The sequence below is a fragment of the Mustela lutreola genome, chromosome 12 (assembly GCF_030435805.1).
Source record: "Mustela lutreola isolate mMusLut2 chromosome 12, mMusLut2.pri, whole genome shotgun sequence".
Taxonomy (NCBI): domain Eukaryota; kingdom Metazoa; phylum Chordata; class Mammalia; order Carnivora; family Mustelidae; genus Mustela; species Mustela lutreola.
In genome coordinates this window covers 23211633-23228798 of record NC_081301.1, presented here as the reverse complement: position 1 = coordinate 23228798, position 17166 = coordinate 23211633, and the positions used below count along the sequence as shown (strand labels likewise).

At 49.0% G+C, this 17166-nt stretch overlaps 1 protein-coding gene across 4 annotated transcripts in view; it reads right to left on the bottom strand.

Annotated features, from left to right (window-relative positions):
• Positions 1-4399: 4399 nt before the first annotated feature.
• Positions 4400-17166, bottom strand: part of PTPN3 (protein tyrosine phosphatase non-receptor type 3) — a 111213-nt gene continuing 98446 nt past the window's right edge. For all 4 annotated transcript variants that reach the window (XM_059143169.1, XM_059143168.1, XM_059143171.1 and 1 more), the window contains 5 exons: positions 16332-16478; positions 9353-9481; positions 8249-8394; positions 7610-7745; positions 4400-5813 (listed from right to left, as the gene is read on the bottom strand). In XM_059143169.1, coding sequence (XP_058999152.1) covers positions 5736-5813; positions 7610-7745; positions 8249-8394; positions 9353-9481; positions 16332-16478 — 636 coding nt within the window. In that variant the 3' untranslated portion in view covers positions 4400-5735. The remainder of the gene's footprint in view (positions 5814-7609; positions 7746-8248; positions 8395-9352; positions 9482-16331; positions 16479-17166) is intronic.

Sequence of the window (17166 nt, the reverse complement as noted above, 5' to 3'; positions counted from 1 at the left end):
ATTATCCTTTAAGGCAAAATACTTTTTTTTTTTGTTTTTTTTGCCACCATTTCCCTTTTTCTTTCCAGCTGGAGTGTGGATGTGATGACTGCCGCTGGAGCAGCCATCTTGGACTGTGAGGTAGAAGATGAAGATGTAGGCTGGGGCTAATGGAGCAATGAGATTGGAGGGGCACAGATCATGATAACCATTTAGCCCCTTTACCAGCTCTGGACTCCTGTGTTTATCTGAGAGAGAAATAAATTTCTATTTTGCTCCATCCAACTTTACTTTGGTTTTGGGATTCAGAATCTGATCCTCAAAAGTAGGATGTTGCAAATAATAACTAAAATATGGCATTGGCTTAGTGGAACTGGCAGGCCAGCAGATGGCAAAAACAGACATTGCCTTTTATACAGTGACTAAGGTGTCACTTTGATGGAAGTGTCACCTGCAGTACTTTGGAGGAGGAACCTCATGCTGACCAAGGCCAGATAATAGAGAAAATGGTGGGAGGGCACAATAAGTATGACTGTTGTTCCTTGTTGCTTTTCACAAAGTCCCATAAAAGTGAGATTGGCTGGGGCTTGAGCCTGGTGGGCTGCAGCAGAGATGGAAGGGAGCCTGGTTTGGCTAAGGGAGGCAGCCTGTAACCTGTGCTCAAAATGCATGAAGGTCTTCAAGTACAGAAAATACCAACTGCTGCTGTTCTTCAAACTGCAGCTATTCAAGGCAGTGGTCTTGAAGTGACAGCCTTAGCAGGAGATAAGGCTGAGGGCAGCAAGGCATCTTCAGGACTCTCAGCCAGAAAATAGCTAGGTAGCTCTAAAGGTCAGATGAAGGGTCTTGCCTTTCCACCCAAGGCTTCTCTTTCTGGTGGCAAGGTAGCTACCCTTAAGAGGCATGAGCAGAGCACAGAATGTCATTCTAAGCCAGACCTTCAGCTGTGGGTACTTGCTGGCATTCAGAAACCACAACTCTGGTTACCCCCCAAAACTGCTCCAGAAGTAAGCAGGTGACAAAAGCTGTTCTGTCCCCAAGAAGGCTGCTCGCCACTGCATTCCCACCTTGGATGTGGCCATGGAGGACCATGGACAAGGAAGTCCCCCAGAGAGCAGGACTTGGCTGTTGGGCAGCGGAGGGACTTACTGGCCTTCTAGAAGCATCTTTGTTCTTCCTGTGCAGTGGGCTTGGATAACTGCTTGGAGCAGTGTTTTCTGTTCTTTCCTCTTCTGAGTTTTCAGTGGTTGTTTTCCTATTTCTACTTCCCTGATGTTTATGGACTGTGTTGGGAGATGATTTGTCTTGAATTTAGAGGTCATTAGACAAGAAGTCACACAGAGCTGATGGAGAAGACCACAGATCATCCAAAGGTGATCTTAGCTTTAGCTTCAAGACATAAGTGGTTGGGGCTTGGGTTGTCTACCTTGGAGAGAGGAGGAATGGCAGAACCAAAGGATTGAACTATGGTAGAGATTATTAATTGTCCCTCAAACCCATTCTTTCCTTCTCAGAAACAGGACTCTTGAATTTGTAAGACACATAGTTTCTGGGAATAAAAACCTTTCCTAGACTGCCTTGCAGGAGTTATAATGCTGCCACTCAGTTCTAATTCATGGAGATGTCCAACATCGAGATGATATACCCTAAGGGGGGGGTTGCTTGCTCCTTCCCCCTTCCTCCATCAGGCTGGCTGGAGCCATCATCACGGACCTCAGCATTGAAGCAGCATCCTGGGGATGGCAGAGCACCAGGTCAAAAGGAACCTGGGACCCTGCGGCTCTTGGAGCCACTCTGGCAGCCCTGTGTGATATATAAAGTACTGAAACTTCTTTACATCGGTTATTGTTGTCATGACAGCTGAACCTAATTCAGATCTAGAATTTGCCCTACCAGGTCAAGACAGAAATAGGTAGGGAGCACAGTCATGCTCCTAATGGAGGGAAGGCGGGCATGGGCAGAGAGCACTCGCCTCCGAGACAGTTAATATTTACTTAGAGAAAAAAAAAAAAAGCAAACAGAGTGAGAAAACCCTTTCAGAAATCAAGACAATTATTAGATTAAAACTGTCAGCACACAACAAAAAGTTTTGCATAACTTGTGTGTTTTTATATCATCAAACTTTTTCAGTAGAGTCACAGACGGTTCAGAATGAAACACATCCCAAATTTGGGGGAAAAAATGTCGCTTATTAAGGTACTTTCCAAAACAATGTAATACCAATCTTTTCGTTGCTCCAAACAGAATGTGGGTTATAAAGATGGTGGACAGTCGGCCATCAGACTCCCACATGTGCGGTTCCTCAGAGTTAGGCTGAGGTCAGAGTCTCTGCAGTCTTTACAGGTTTTGTTCTCAGCACAGAACGGCAAGAACCAGGGGGTGCCGATCCTTGTCTCGGCTTTCAACCCTGCTAAGGTTTGAGGGACAGTATCTTGGAGACAAGTCATGGAAATGTGCTACGTCTCTCTCCAGTTGCATTATATGGCTTTGATTGGCGGTTTATTTCAATTCTCTGGAACACTGACTCCCAGAATGGTAAACGTGAAAGAACCCAAGAACTCATCTAGTCCAGTCCAACCTTCTCCTTTTCACACATAAGGAGATTGAAGTCTTAGGGTGATACATCTCACCCAAGTCTAGGTCTAGACCCTAGTGAGCTTTCCCTTGTCTGAGCGTCTATGAGCATTTCCTATTGATGCTGCCTCTTTGAAGCCTCTGAGGGATGAAGCGGCCTGTTGCTTTCACTAAAATGATAATTTATGAGGAACAACAAAAACAAAAGTATCAGGTAGCAATAGAGGACCAAGAGCGCCTACACTAATCTAAAAGCATTTTTAATGTTTTAATGTTAACTGTCTGGAATTAAAATAAAAAGCTTAATTTAAAACCTTTTTAAGTATAAATTACTGTGGTAGGAATTACAGACCAGCATGTTTGTGATACAACACCTCTCATCCTGACCTCCTCCAGCCAATCTGAGTTTATCTTTTTTTTTTCCTGGGAAGTCAAAATACCAAGTACAGCTTCTGCAGGGACACAGGAGGGACGTCCCTTCTTATGTCAGCACGTTGGTGGGTCTGATCAGATCTTCCAGAGAACAAAATGCAGATGTAAAATGTCTTTTCTGTTCACATTCAGCCCAATTTTCCAGGCAAAATATTCCGTTTTGAAGTTTTTCACTTAGGACTCCAAAAGACTCAAGTATAATTGCTTAAATGTAGGAAGCACTGAAGCAGGAATATGGTGGCACAGGATTTAATCAGTTGTGTCTGCAGTAATATTTACTCGTGTATTTTGCCCCTTTAGATAATTGTCTTGTCTTGTTCTTCCCCAGTATTTCATGAATTTTGTTGCTGGTAACATCTGTTGGGTCTGGACCACTGGCCTGAACCATGGCAGAAAAAGGTGAGCTACAATCCTGGTAAGCTTTTTAGAAATTTATATACAATAATGACAGCATTTCTGCAACTATATTGAGTATTTTTTTTAAGGAAAAAAAAAAACACAACTCTCCAAACACATTTAGTCTTCTCAAGCTTCTTGCACACAGGGTGCTGGTGCATTTTTATCAAACAGCAATGTCTTGCTAGAAATCTTGATGGCATTTATGTGGACGTCAGCTTTCTACCTTCCCCTTTTTTGGGACTTAACTGGTAGAATGTTTTTTGAGTCCAGACTGAAGAAAGGCACTGGTAGGAGGATATTCATTTATCCTTTTGTTCTCAGCAAAAGAAATTTTCTTTTGTGGAAAGATCCATATACTTCTGCTTCTGGTTTGGGGCTAATGGCTGGTACATTAACTTTTCCAAGTAATGCACCTGTAAGCAGTGTCAGATAGCTACCAGCTGATGAAATCTCCCGCTGAGAGCATTCTCTTCCGTCCTCATATTCAACCCATAGCCTCAGAACTATTTCTCCTATTTTACAGGAAATAGAAGAAAGAGATGTACTGCTCCAAAATGACTAGGCCAAGAGATAGTTATTGAGGAGTGGGACCAGGAACCAAATCTCCAACTGCATAATTGCAATCTTTCCGGGTTCATTCTGGAATCCAATAAAGATGGGGCTTCGATGGTCTCCTGTCTCAGAGTAGTGGACTATGACATGACGTAACACTTCACTTCCACCCTTGCCATTTAGCAGTAAAATACTGGTGGGGGACAGGTGGGAAGTATGTAACCAAATGAGCTAAGTGTGGAGATAAAGAACCTTGAGAAACCTGGCTCCCATCATCTAGGTCTGTATCCAGCTTGCAACCAGGAAACGACTCAAATGGTCCAGCGTTTGCGAACCATCAAAATGGCTTCACTTCTGCACACTATGATATAAAAGCATCCTTTTCCTATAAATCCCACGAAGAAACTGGCTGCGCTTCCTCTCCCTTCTGGATACATAAAAGCCGCTATTTAAAAATACCACGTTAAAAATTTTATGTAATTTATTTTCCTTAAATAATAATTTTGCTACAATCCTGTCACAAATTTTTTAAAAAATTTAACACAGTATGAACAAAGGCATAATTCTTTAGAACAATCAAAATCAGGGTGCACTTAGAATAAATTAACATCAAATTGTGTTTATATTTAGATAGCCTGATCCTCTCCTTTGAAATGAAATGGAGACCATTCTAACCGAGGGTGAATGCACACATTTGTTCTTCTATACAGAGACTCATTCTTTATAGAAACTCAACTGTAATTTGAATCAAGTTCGGAATCCTGAGAAACACTTACCATGGGCACACACACACATCCACACACATCCGCGGACAACCCTCTAGAAGCTGGGGTTCCCATGGTTCCACGACTAGATCTTTCCTCAGAAGGGCCAAAGATTCTGAATATTTAGATGATATCCCATCTCCCCTCAGGAAAATCGTTAATGTTTCAAGTTTAATAGCTTGAAGTAGCAGCAATCCACGTAGTAGGTTCAGTAGTCGAGAATTCCAGTCTTGGGTTCTGCAGATACAGCAAAGGGGCGAGCAGAGGCCAGAAGGCCCCCACTCCTAAGGACGGACAGGACGCACGGGGAGACGTCGTTCTCAGAGCCTCAGCTGAAAGCTCTCCTGACCTCACATGACTAACCCGGTCCAGGCACTGTGTGAGCCCCTGGAGAGGGTCACTAATGCAGGGGAGCAAGCGGGGCATTTTGGACATGATTCTCAGAAACACGGGAAGTGGCGGGGAGATGGGGCAGAGGAAGGCGGGGCAGGAAAGGTGGCGCCTGCCCCTCGGCCTGCAATCCCACCAGCCTGCCTCTGAGGACCTTCATCAAGGGTTCCCCTGGCAGCGGCGCGTGAATGCCAACGGTTCCCGCTCTGCCCCGAAGCACAGAAAGCTCAGCCCTTAGAGTCCTATAAACACATACACACAAACGCCCTAGCAACTCCAAGTAGCCACACACTCTTGTTTCTGGGAGGTCAACAGCGTGGCTGGCCTCCCCTCCCAACTGCCCAAGGATGGTTTACAGGAACACGGTGAGGTCTAGAGAGGAAGGCAATAGGACAGGCCCCGAACTGAGATCCCCCTTTTGCTTATTTCGAGGACGAACGGGCCTAAGAGTTGCTATAACTGCATGCGTATCTACACGGTTCCTCTGTACATGATACCTCTTCTAGAGAACTTTAAAGTGCCTGGGTTCAAATGTGCTCATTCCTTCCCCACGGCCTACAGATTTCCTCTTGCTGCTTCCGGAGAGAAGGTCTGGCCTGGCGGAGGACGCCCTTGGGAAGGAGGAATGAACGTTTCACAGTTGTCTTAACTGGGATCCAGCATTTGGACTAAGCCCTCTTCATAAACACGAAGGATCGCTTCACATACAAACTTGTATTGGCTCTGGAAAGGAAAAGGAAAGAAACCTGTCAGCCCACCTGTGGCTCCGGAAACACGGCCTCGTACCGCATCCATGCTGGGTCTTTCACACCGCTCGTTGAGTGCTCTGAGCTCCGGCTCTGGGCCAGGGCAGACCCTGGGTCCCTGCTAGGGACACACGGCGGGGCAGAGACCCCCGTGCAGCCATAATTCCTGCATCATGAGGGCTGGGGGCTCCCAGACAGTGACAGGCGAAGTGTCATGGATGCCCCTGCCGAGGGAGGAAGCAGCCCGTTCTGTTCTGCAGAGTCAGGGCTCAGCGCCCTGGCCAGGAACACTTGGCCGGAAAGGAGAGGCTGCACTGGTGGCCGGGCCTGGGGCATGTGGGGGCCTTGAGCCACAGTAAGGAGCCTGGACCCTGTCTTAGGCAGGGCCACTGAACGCTGCTCTGCAGAATGTGGTTCTTTATATTAACTGACACCTATGGAACTTATTTAGTGAAGTGTATGGGGTGAAAGAAAGCATTGAGATGGTGCTTTACCAGCTGGGAAAATCGACCCGGAAGATGCACTGTAAACATGGTAAACCAGGGGCGCCTGGGCGGCTCAGTGGGTTAAGCCGCTGCCTTCGGCTCAGCTCATGATCCCAGGATCCTGGGATGGAGCCCCGCATCGGGCTCTCTGCTCAGCAGGGAGCCTGCTTCCCCCTCTCTCTCTGCCTGCCTCTCTGCCTACTTGTGATCTCTGTCAAATAAATAAATAAAATCTTAAAAGCAAAAACAAAAAACAAAAACCATGGTAAACCGGCAGTGAGGGCTTCCGTAACATGAACCAGGGCAGAGAACGAGAGTCTTAATAACCTGATCTTTTCCTCTTAATTGTATTTCCCAAGTATAATATAAAACAAGAGCTCACGATCATTAGAGAAATCTTAGAAACTCTGTCCATGAGCTTGTGAGGGCACAGAGCTGGCTGCAACATGGCATTCCCACTCCTTTCTTTGCTTACTCCACCACCTCCTCCAGAAAGCCTTCCTTGACTTTCCAAAGTCTGCTTTTGATACTCCTCCATTGAGTTCCCGGACTCCCCCTAGACTTCATTACTGTTGAAGTTTTTAACGGACTGATCCAGTTTTCCCATCACATACAAGCTTGGGTCTCTCTGGTGTGTGCCATTTTCTAAATGAATGTGGGATGGTCCCCATTTTACAAAAGCTGGGGAAACTGAGGCTTGGAGAGAGGTTAAGGGACTAGCCAAAGGTCACCCAGTATGTGGGGTAGCCTGAATCATGTGCTTTTTTCTATATCCCCCCACCCCCCTCTCTTGAAGTTCAAGGGGAAACCCACAAGCTTTCCTTTGGGAGACACTTGCAGTGTAACTGGCTGAGGTGTGATGCACGTGGGTGACAGCCCAAGGAGGAGAGAGTAGGGCTGTGTGAAATGTCCACTGAGCCAAAAGGCTCACCCACAGACAGGCAGGTGCAGTAAAACCCTCGGGGGACTTTGCTTACTTCTGATGGATAAGTGATGGGTCAGTGGCTCAAGCATGTAGAACACAACCAGGGCTGCTCCCTGGCTGTGAGGCTGGCAGGAACCACATGACGGAAACAGCAAAGGGGAAGGGAGCAAAAGACAGAGGTCACATAGGGTGGGCTTTGGGGTCACTCAGCCCCTGACTAGCTCTGTGACCTTGGGCAAGGGATACAGAGCCCCGAGCCTTGGTCTCTGAACACGCCAAGCCCTTCACGCAGGCCTGGCCCAGGGCAAGCAGCCAGAAAGTATTGGCCACTGTTACTACTTTTATCAATGGGTTTCTACTCACTGATGTCTGCACCATCATGGCACGCTGGTCTCGCATTTTCCGGACAATATCCAGTGGGTAAACAGGCAGGTTTCTCTCAATGAGGCACATGGCTGTTTCCATGGTGACCAGCACACCTGTGCGCCCTATTCCAGCACTGGGGGACAGAAGCAGAGACTTGGGATTTGCTCACGCAGTGTTTCTGTTAGGCCCAGCTTAACTCCCAGCCAGTTCCCACGTTTACTCAGACAGAGCCTTCCTCCCCTGACCTTCAGGAATACGAAACGCACATTCAGGGCGTGCTCTCGGAACGGGCTGAGCACGGCTCTCCTCGTATATTCTGAGGCCAGGGGCTTCAACACCCGTGAAGAGAAACCCAGCTTTAAGTGCAAGCTGTACCCCACTCTCATTCACGTCTATTGTGAAGGTCAGAGGCTCAAGGACAGATGGAAAGCTGAGGGTGCAGCTTTCTTTTTCTGGTCTACATTCAGGACCTTATTCATAAAATTCCAAATCTTTTGAAAGCGCAGAAGTAAAGCAGAGGGGTCTTGTAAAGGCTTCTGGTCTCGTGGGATTTAGAGTGCTCTTTGCTAACTTTCTCCAGGTCTTTCCCTCTGGGGTGTGCGTGGGAACACAAACAGCACCGGAGGGCCACCGTACCTGCAGTGAACTAACACAGGTTCGCCGTCCACGCGCAGGGACCGCACAGAGTTGACGAATTCCAGAAAGTCTGAGGAGTCATCGGGAACACCGTGGTCAGGCCATGCGACATACTGGAGGTGTGTCACAGTGTGCTCCTCCCCAGTCTGTGGAAGAGGCAGCGTGGCCTTGGTGAGTCCATCCAGAAGGTGGGCAGGGGGACCCCAGCCTCAGTTACAGTGGTCCTGTCTCTGGCTGTCCTTCCGCCCACCATGCACAGCCCTGCCGAGGCCCCCAGAAAGCCCCACTCAGCAGGGCTACCCTCCTACGCACGCACCCATCCTCTGGGACATGGCTCAGGCCACAACCCTGGCCCCACGCCCCTAGGACAGGTTCCTTCCCCACTTCTGCCCTCTGCGATTCCTTCCCTTTTGCTCTGATGGTCCTTGCCATTAGGGCCACAAATGGGCTTTTTCTTTCTTTCAGAGAGCAAAATACATGTACCATGAGCTTACCACTTTAAGCACTAGGTGTACAGTTCAGTGGGATTACCTACTTCCCGGTGTGGTGCAACCATCACCACTAGCCTTTCGCAGAAGTCGTTCATCTTCCTGAGCTGCAGCTCTGGACCCGGAAAGCACTAACTCTTCATGCCCCCGCCCCCCAGCCAAGCACTCCCTGTCTCTCGGATTTGGACTCCTGCACTACTCTGTCAGCTGCACAGTACTTTCCTCTTGTGACTGGCTGGTCTGACCTAGTAGAATGTCTTCAAGGGTCATCCTTGCTGTAACATGCATCAGCCTGTTTGAAAGGCTGTGAAAGGCTGAATAGTATTTCCATTGTATAAACGGACCATATCTTGTTTCTCCATGTATCTGTCCATGGACACTCGGACGTTCCCACCTGCGGGCTACGGTGAGCAGTGGTGCTATGAACAAGGGTGCTGGTTCTTTCACAAGTCGGCCTGTGCACTGGCTGAGAGGCTCACCAGGGGAAAATGGAGAACAGACCTGGAGGCACCAGCCCCTGGTGGTCCACCAGGACCATGGTGGATACTGCTGTAGAGCCTGCCTCTAAGCTATGCCCTCCCTGCCACCCCCATTCCCTGCAGGGGGCGCGGCTTACCTCAGTGTTGGTGACCAGCATTTCCCGGAACACGTAAGCAATGGTGCAGTCCTCTGACTGACATCGGATGTGAAAGTTGCCATGTTCCATGACATCGGGAGGATCAGGCCAGTACTGGTGACACTTGGTCTGCAAGGGAACCGCCGGGTGTGAGCTAATCTCTGCTATGGGGCTGGTGCTAAGGACCAGTCACCAGGACGGACGGGGGTGGGGGCATCCAGCCAGAGCCCACGCACTCCCACCAGGTACTCTGAGAGCGGCTGGTAGCGGGCAGCCTCAGGCAGAGCCCATCAGCTCTGTCTGCTCCCTGAGGGCAGGAGAGGAGCCTCCCCTCCTCTCCTGGAGAGAAGGATAAAAGTGGGCCTGCCAGGGGCCAGGCCACAGCTCTCCACGCAGCCTGGGGCTGCAGCCCGGAGGTTGAGTACAGAGCCCAGCCTCCTCATCACCAGGGTCCGCTTGCTGGAAGAACAGGAGAGGCCTCAGACATGGTGCCTCGACACAGGAACAACCTCTCTTCCTCATCCTCCCCTAATCCCCGCATCAAGCCCGCTCCAGGGCCCCGGGCCCCTTCTCTGCTCTCCATACCCCCACCCACCCTCTCTCCTTCACCATCCATCCCCTACCCACTCGAGTAGAAGGTCTCAAGGCACAGCGGTTAAGAGCACACAGCGGGAAGTCAGAAGTCTACTGGACTCATTTTCTCCTCTACCGGTTAGCCTTATGACTTTGAACCTGCCTCTCAACCTCTTGGGATTATCACCGTTTTCACTGGATAGACTGGGACAGCACCTGCTTCCCTGATGGTGGCAGAGGCTGGAGGTAATGGTGGGCAGTGCCAGGCTCACTGTGGGGGGGTCAGGTTACCATGGTTGCTATGAGCCCCCCCCCCATCAACTTCAGTTAGGGTGATCAGAAATTCCACAGAAATCCCAGCGAAAGAAGGCCCCAAACAGAGACGAACATCCCTCCCTGTACATTCAAGCAGAATCCCCTAGTCCCTCAGAGGCTTTTGTCCACAACTCACAGAGCTGACACACTCCCCAGATGGCCAAGGTAGAGCCCTAGCCTCAGAGGCATTAAGCGACTTGCCCAAGGTCATAGAGCCGCTGTGGTTCCCCTCAAGCTCACCGAGAGCCCACGGCCTCTCCCTGTTTTGGATCCTCCCTTTCAAATCCTGATGCCGGCCCACAGCTGTCTTAGCTCCTGCCTCCAGCTTCAAAGCAAAACTCAGGGCCAAGCTGTCCATCCCATCGCAGTGCCATCAACTTCTGACTCATTCAATTTTTTTTTCCCTCTCTAAGCCTATAGTTGCAACATCTTACATAAAACTTATATTTGTGTACAGCTAAAAGGGGCTATAAACCGACAGATGCACGTGATCTGTCTAGAACAGCTTTTCTATTCTTATTTGCAAACGTCACAGCGAGTATTTGAAATTAAAGCGTGTGGTCGAAAGCTGGCGTTAAGAATTTACTTGGAAACCTTAAATATGGGTGTTTGGGTTAGTGGCCATTTCCCAACTTCCCTTAGACAGGAAGGAGCCGCCGTCCCCAGAACTCAGGGCAGAGTCAACCCCCCTCTGGTATACACCTGACTCATCGTCTCAGGGTGTCAGGGAACATTTCAAGAAGACGTGAGCAGACACGGACCGTGAGCCGAACTGGGTACTCAGAGGCTCCTTGGCCCCTCCCGATCCTCGAAATGTGGGTTCCGCTTGCCTTTCCAGCTCCCAGGGGCTGCTTGGAGGACACAGCCTAAAGGCAGTAACGTGCTGCTGGAAACACCTATCCTAACTGAGCCCAGTTAGGGTCTCTATAAACTTCGAAGATTTGATGGGAAGGTGCAAGGATCCACTAGTCTTGCTGCTACCCAAGACAAGCCTTGTAAGGTGCCTTGGCTTCCTGAAACTGTCACCCACCAAGCCGCAGCGGTCTGCACCTTTCTTCAGTTTCTCCCTGCCCCCTGCAACCTGCATGCGGGCCCGGGACTCCTGCCTGACTTCAGATCACAGCCGGGCAGCTCCTGGGAGGGGTCTCTGCTACAGACGCCCAGGCGTCCTGCCCACAGGACCACTGAAGCGAAAGGCTGTCTGAAGGGATCGGCCCATACAAGGCACAGCCGCAGATACCCTATTTCCAGAGACTCCCAGTGAAGCTGAAGAGAACCAGACTCTACGCCTTGATCAAATTTAGGTTTTAGGTCTGTTTGGATCACAAAGCAGTGAGGGTGTAGCAGAAAGAGCAAGGGGTCTGTGAAAACCGAATTTCAATCCTGGTTTATAGAAAGCTCCACTAAACAACGGTGTGATCCTGGGTGAGTTACTACACTTCTCGAGTCTCGGTGTCCAAATTCCTGCAGGCTGTGGGGGTGAGGGCGGTAACCACTAAAGCCTACTAGCTATTGCTCAGGGTACACCCAGCACGAAACGGTACTTTTTTAAAAAGATTTTATTTATTTATTTGACAGAGAGAGATCACAAGTAGGCAGAGAGGCAGGCAGAGAGAGAGGAGGAAGCAGGCTCCCTGCTGAGCAGAGAGCCCAATGCGGGGCTTGATCCCAGGACCCTGAGATCATGACCCGAGCTGAAGGCAGCGGCTTAACCCACTGAGCCACCCAGGCGCCCCGAAATGGTACTTTTTATGGACATTAGCTTGGCCTCAAAAAAACCCTATGAGAGAGGTATTACCGGTCTATTTTGCATATGAATAAACTGAGGTTTTTGAGTGTGAATCTACTGCAGATCACATGTAGCAGAAGTGGCACATACATAGATGTGAAAAATAATTTTTCACCCAGAGAAAGCATCCCTGATGGAAGGTGCGGGAGAATGCTTTTTCAATAGAAAAGTGATACCCCTATAGGTCTTTTTCCTCTAAGAGGAAACCTGTGAACCTGAAGGGAGACTATTGCTAAGACTAAGAGAAACATTTTGGGGGGGAATGAAACAAGGCACGAATCGAAGTGATGCTGCCGCAGGAGAACCTCACAGGCCGGAAGAGGTGCTCAAGGAGACCCCGCACGTGGACACACCTGCTGGGCACAGCCGTGATCGGGGACTCTGGCCAGGTGCCGTCTGCAGGGAGGCCCACCCTGCTAGATGCACAGTAGGGGAGAAAGCAAACCGGGCATGCTGCAAAGCTCAACTCTCAGAATAGGGAAGGGGGGAAGCTGCTGGCTTGGAGACAACCCAGAGGCGGGGCGACGGAACAGATAAGGGACCTCGGGGATAAAGGGCGCAGGTCAGCTGAGCGCTCCTAACAGGAGAGGGAGGAAACGTGGCCTGGATTTTTACAAGAACAGGTTTTCAACAATGGGTGCACAGGAGGCTAAGTCCCCAGGGCCTGAGATAGCGAAGGCTACAGCAGCTCGGGAGAAGGGGCCGGCTGGGATGGGCTCAGTCAGGAAGACCTCTGGGAAACAAAGAAGGCCCGTGGGGTGCAGGGAGACCTCAGAGGAGCTCAGGTTCCGAGCAGATGCCGACAAAAGGCGGGGAAGTGGGATGTCATCAGGATGGAGCAGGAGGGGCAGGGCCCATAAGAGTGGACAGAGGAAGCAGGGCCTCTGGGATGGAAGAAAGAGCCTTTCTGTCTGGGCTGGAATGAACAAGACGAGGGAAGAGGGGCTGTTTTCCAGGACAGATCATCTGTCACTCGCCAGGCCTGCTGCAGCTCGAGAATGACCTCAGGGCTGGGAAGGGCAGAGCCAATGTTAAAGGGGAAAGAGAAGCCCAACCCAGGGAGGTCACCGTGTCCAGCTGCCCCGAAAGACCTTGTGACACGGGGGAGTGGCACCGCTATGAATACTCTGAAAGAAGCTTCCTGGCACCCAGAAGTCACAGAATAAGAGGCAAGCATAGCACAGGTTTCAAATGGGGAGCCTGGCAGGCTGTGGAAAAAGAAAAGGTGACAAAGGTGATGTTAGTCATCTACAAAATAGCAGAAATGACCCAGAGCAGGGCCTGCAGAGTGTGGGAGCTGCTGGTACAATCAGGGGATTCAATAACATGGAAATGCATTAAAAAAAAAAATATTTATTTATGTATTCTTAGAGAGAGCACCCACTCGAGTAGTGGGAAGCGGCAATGGGAGAGGGAGAGAGAATCTTAAAAAAGGCTCTGTGCTCTCTGTAGAGCCTGATACGGGGCTTGATCTCATGCTCCTGAGATCACGACCTGAGCTGAAACCATGAGTTGGACACTTTAACCGACGGAGCCACCCAGGCTTCCCAGGCAAATTTTTTCATATGTGTCAAGGACAGTTTGAATTGGGTTGAGGATGGCTTTAACAACCCTTCCTTACTACATTAACTCCCTTTTCATGAGAGACAGAGAAAGCATGTGTGCACACATTCATCTGTGCCAGGCTTTGGGTCCAGAGGCTGCAAGGTGAGGCAATGTATATGTTCTATGGTGAGCATGCAAGCGCACGCACACACACCCACACCCACACCCATATATATAGATATATATATCTATATATATGTAAGTAGGGTCCATGCCCAGAGTGTAGTCCAACATAGGGCGTGAACTCAGAACCCTGAGATCAAGACCTGAGCTGAGATCAAGAATCAGATGTTTAAACAACTAAGCCACCAGGCGCCCCATGGTCTTTGTATTTTCACGTATACCTTCTCTTTATGGCATGTGATATTTGATTTCCATTTAAGGTATATCTTTTAAAATAAATTTATTAAAGGAAAAAAAGATAAGTCAATTTAAAGAAAAAATAATACTGTAGTAAAATAAATTCAGTCTAGTCCCAGCAATAATTGTTAAGGTGGTCCCCAGCTACCACTGCCAGCTGATGTTTACGTCATATTGTGTGCCAAGCACCCTTTCAAGAAACCCACCGATATTAAACCCCGACAATCCCACAAGACAGGCACTATTATTATTCCATTCTACCAGAGGTTTTGTAACTTTCCAAAGTCACACATGTAGGAAATAATAGAGCCAGGATCTGAATCTGAGTCTGCCCAATCTTCCCCACCACAGCCCAGAACAAGAGGGTTGTGAGGGCTCCAGAAAAAGAGAGAGTGCGGGACTGTGAGTCAGCCAGGGTTCCCTAAGTTAAAAAAAAAAAGGGTCTAGGTCACTTCATTTCCTATTCAAAACAAAATTAGAAAGTGACAAAAAAATAAAACAAAATATAAACAAACGAACAAAAAAACCAGACAAAACTGAGACTTGTGGACAAGGAGATGAGGTGATGCCCTGTGATTTCAGGAAAGCCTTGGACAGTCTCTCAGGGTAATGGGGTAAGACAAGGGAGAGAAAAGCAGGAGCCGGGAGCAGAGCTGGGAGGCGTACAGCTGCTGTCCCCAAGGGTGCCCTCAATGCATCTGACTCACGGCATTCTAGAAGGAGGTTTCTATTGCCTCTTGAGAACCTTCACATTTTTTAACAGTGACTTACATGACAAGAAGAGATTCTGATCAAAACTGTGGCATGGCAAGAAGCTAAGAGTGACAGCCGACACAAGGAGCAATAGAAGGGAAACCCAGAAAGCCATAGGGAGCACGTGACAGGCCAGATCTGTGGCCGAATCCAGCCCATGACGATGACACATAAAACAGTGCTAACATCTGCTGGACACTTGCCACATGCAGTTCTCTAAGCTTTTTACATACAACGTCTCCGACTTTACAACCCGTCCAAGATGGGCACGACAACCGCCTCCACTTCATATATGAAGAAGCTGAGGGCAGAGAGCTGAAGTAACTTGCTCAGGGGGAATCACGCTGTGAACCCAGACTGTCTGGCTCTAGGACCTGCGACATTCTGTAGGTGTAGCTTTCAAGAGTCAAGCACAGAGTACGGAACAGGGCAACTGGCCCAAGAGTGACACCAAGACAGAGACCAGACGCTTTCTGCGGGTCACAGGATTGCTGAAAGCCGAGATTATGGGCTTTTACAAAGTCTGAGGTTATTTTCAGATACCTAAAAGGCCAGTGCCTAGGAGAGAGGGGTAACTTATTCTGTGTCTTCCCAGTGGGAGAAGCAGGTGGGGTGGAGGTTCAAAGGCTGTTGGATTTCAGCGAGTGGTAAGGAGGATTTTTTTTTTTTTTTTTAAACTGGAGCTGAACACCCATGGGATGGACCCTGGAGGTGTTTTTGCAGAAGTGGGGAGCCTGCTACTTTGGAGAACACACAGAAGTCCTTTGCAATCCATCGGGCTCTGCAGAATTAGTTAGGAATTCTCATTTTGCTGTTTCAGGCAAGAGTGTAGACTCTTCTCAAACATACTATTCGTTCTAATCTGCACATTCTGATTTTCGGCGTGGATCAATTTGGTATTCTGAGTGACGGACCAGGGAGGGAGGCCTGGGAGGGAGCAGCACACGAATCATTCAAAGCAGGTGGCTCAAAGTTAATTTATATCTGCATAAATGTTTCCTAATGAAGGTATCTTGCCATAGCACAGGTTAGAGAATACGCAACCCAGGTATCCCTTGCCCAGTGACTTCTGTTCTATAACCAGTGAAATGCTCCTCCGGAAAATGCACCCCACTAAGCCCAGTGTGCTGCCTGTCACTCTCCTAATCAAGACCTTCTTCCCTTTTTTGCATCGGGTTTTGCTGCATCACAAGCAAGGCAGACAGAGGCTGTAATTTCACTACTTATTATGGTCACTGTGGCACACCCACTGCTCTGCTCAGGACCGGCGCTTGTCCTGCGTGGCTGAGGCTACAGTCAACACAGGGGTTCGGGGGGAATGGCCTTCTGCTGGTTATGATGGATCGGAGACAGGGGCAGGAGGGGCTGTCTGATTCTTGTGAGCTCTGGGAGGGCCAGGGAGTGGGCAGGAGTGCTGAGCCGCCCGTCAGTCGAGGTGTCTATCAGTAGCTCTCAAAAGGAGACCTATGGGTCACACAGGGGTTGGACCAGGGGGCGTTAAAGATCCTTTCCAGGTCTGAGGTTCATGTTCCACAGAGCACGGCGTGACATGCCTGCGTGTGAATTGGAAATCAAGCCACTTACCCGCCCTCGCTCGGTGAGAGTTGTCAACATGACAATGAGTGATAACTTCTGATCCCAGACGACTTGCCAAAATTGTGCACAGGTGTGTGGCAGGGGACCCTGAGCAGCAATGTACTTGTTCACGAGGTTAGCAGCAGGAATTTCCATCTGGCAAGAGACGGTTCAGGCGTTAGTACCTGTCGCCGTGACAAGGTGGACGCGGAACTGGATCTTAAACTCTTCTAGTTGGTGCCTGACATCACACCAGAATATCCCGCCAATTTATAGCCAACAAGGAAAATCAAAGAAAAACCTACTTTAAAAAAATCCTTGAAACACACTGGACAATGCCACTAGCATTAACTACGTAGGGTAAAGCCGTATGACACGCGGTAGGCAATAATCAGAAACGTACCTACAAGATGGCAGAAGAGTCTCAATGACTTTTACTGCCAGATCCTAAATATAATCAATGCTGGCCATCTGTATCTTCAGCAACACATACCAGTCCTCGTGCCCAAATCTTTCCCCACGCAGGGCTTTCTATCAAGATCCACAGACTTTTCTCTGATGCACAGACCACATGGCTTATCCCCCCACAAATGCTATGCTTTGCTTTCTGCAGGGCTGCCAACGTCATGTCATTGAGCTGACCAATCCTTTCCCCCACCCAGCCTTACGATGTATCAACAAATAAAAATTGCATGTATTTAAGGTGTACAACAGGATGGTGTGATACATGCATATGTTGAGGAATGATCACCACACTCAAGTTCATGAACACATCCATCACTTCACACAGTTACCACTTGAGTTCATGAACGTTAAATGCCAAAATGTTTTCAGCTGTCCTCAG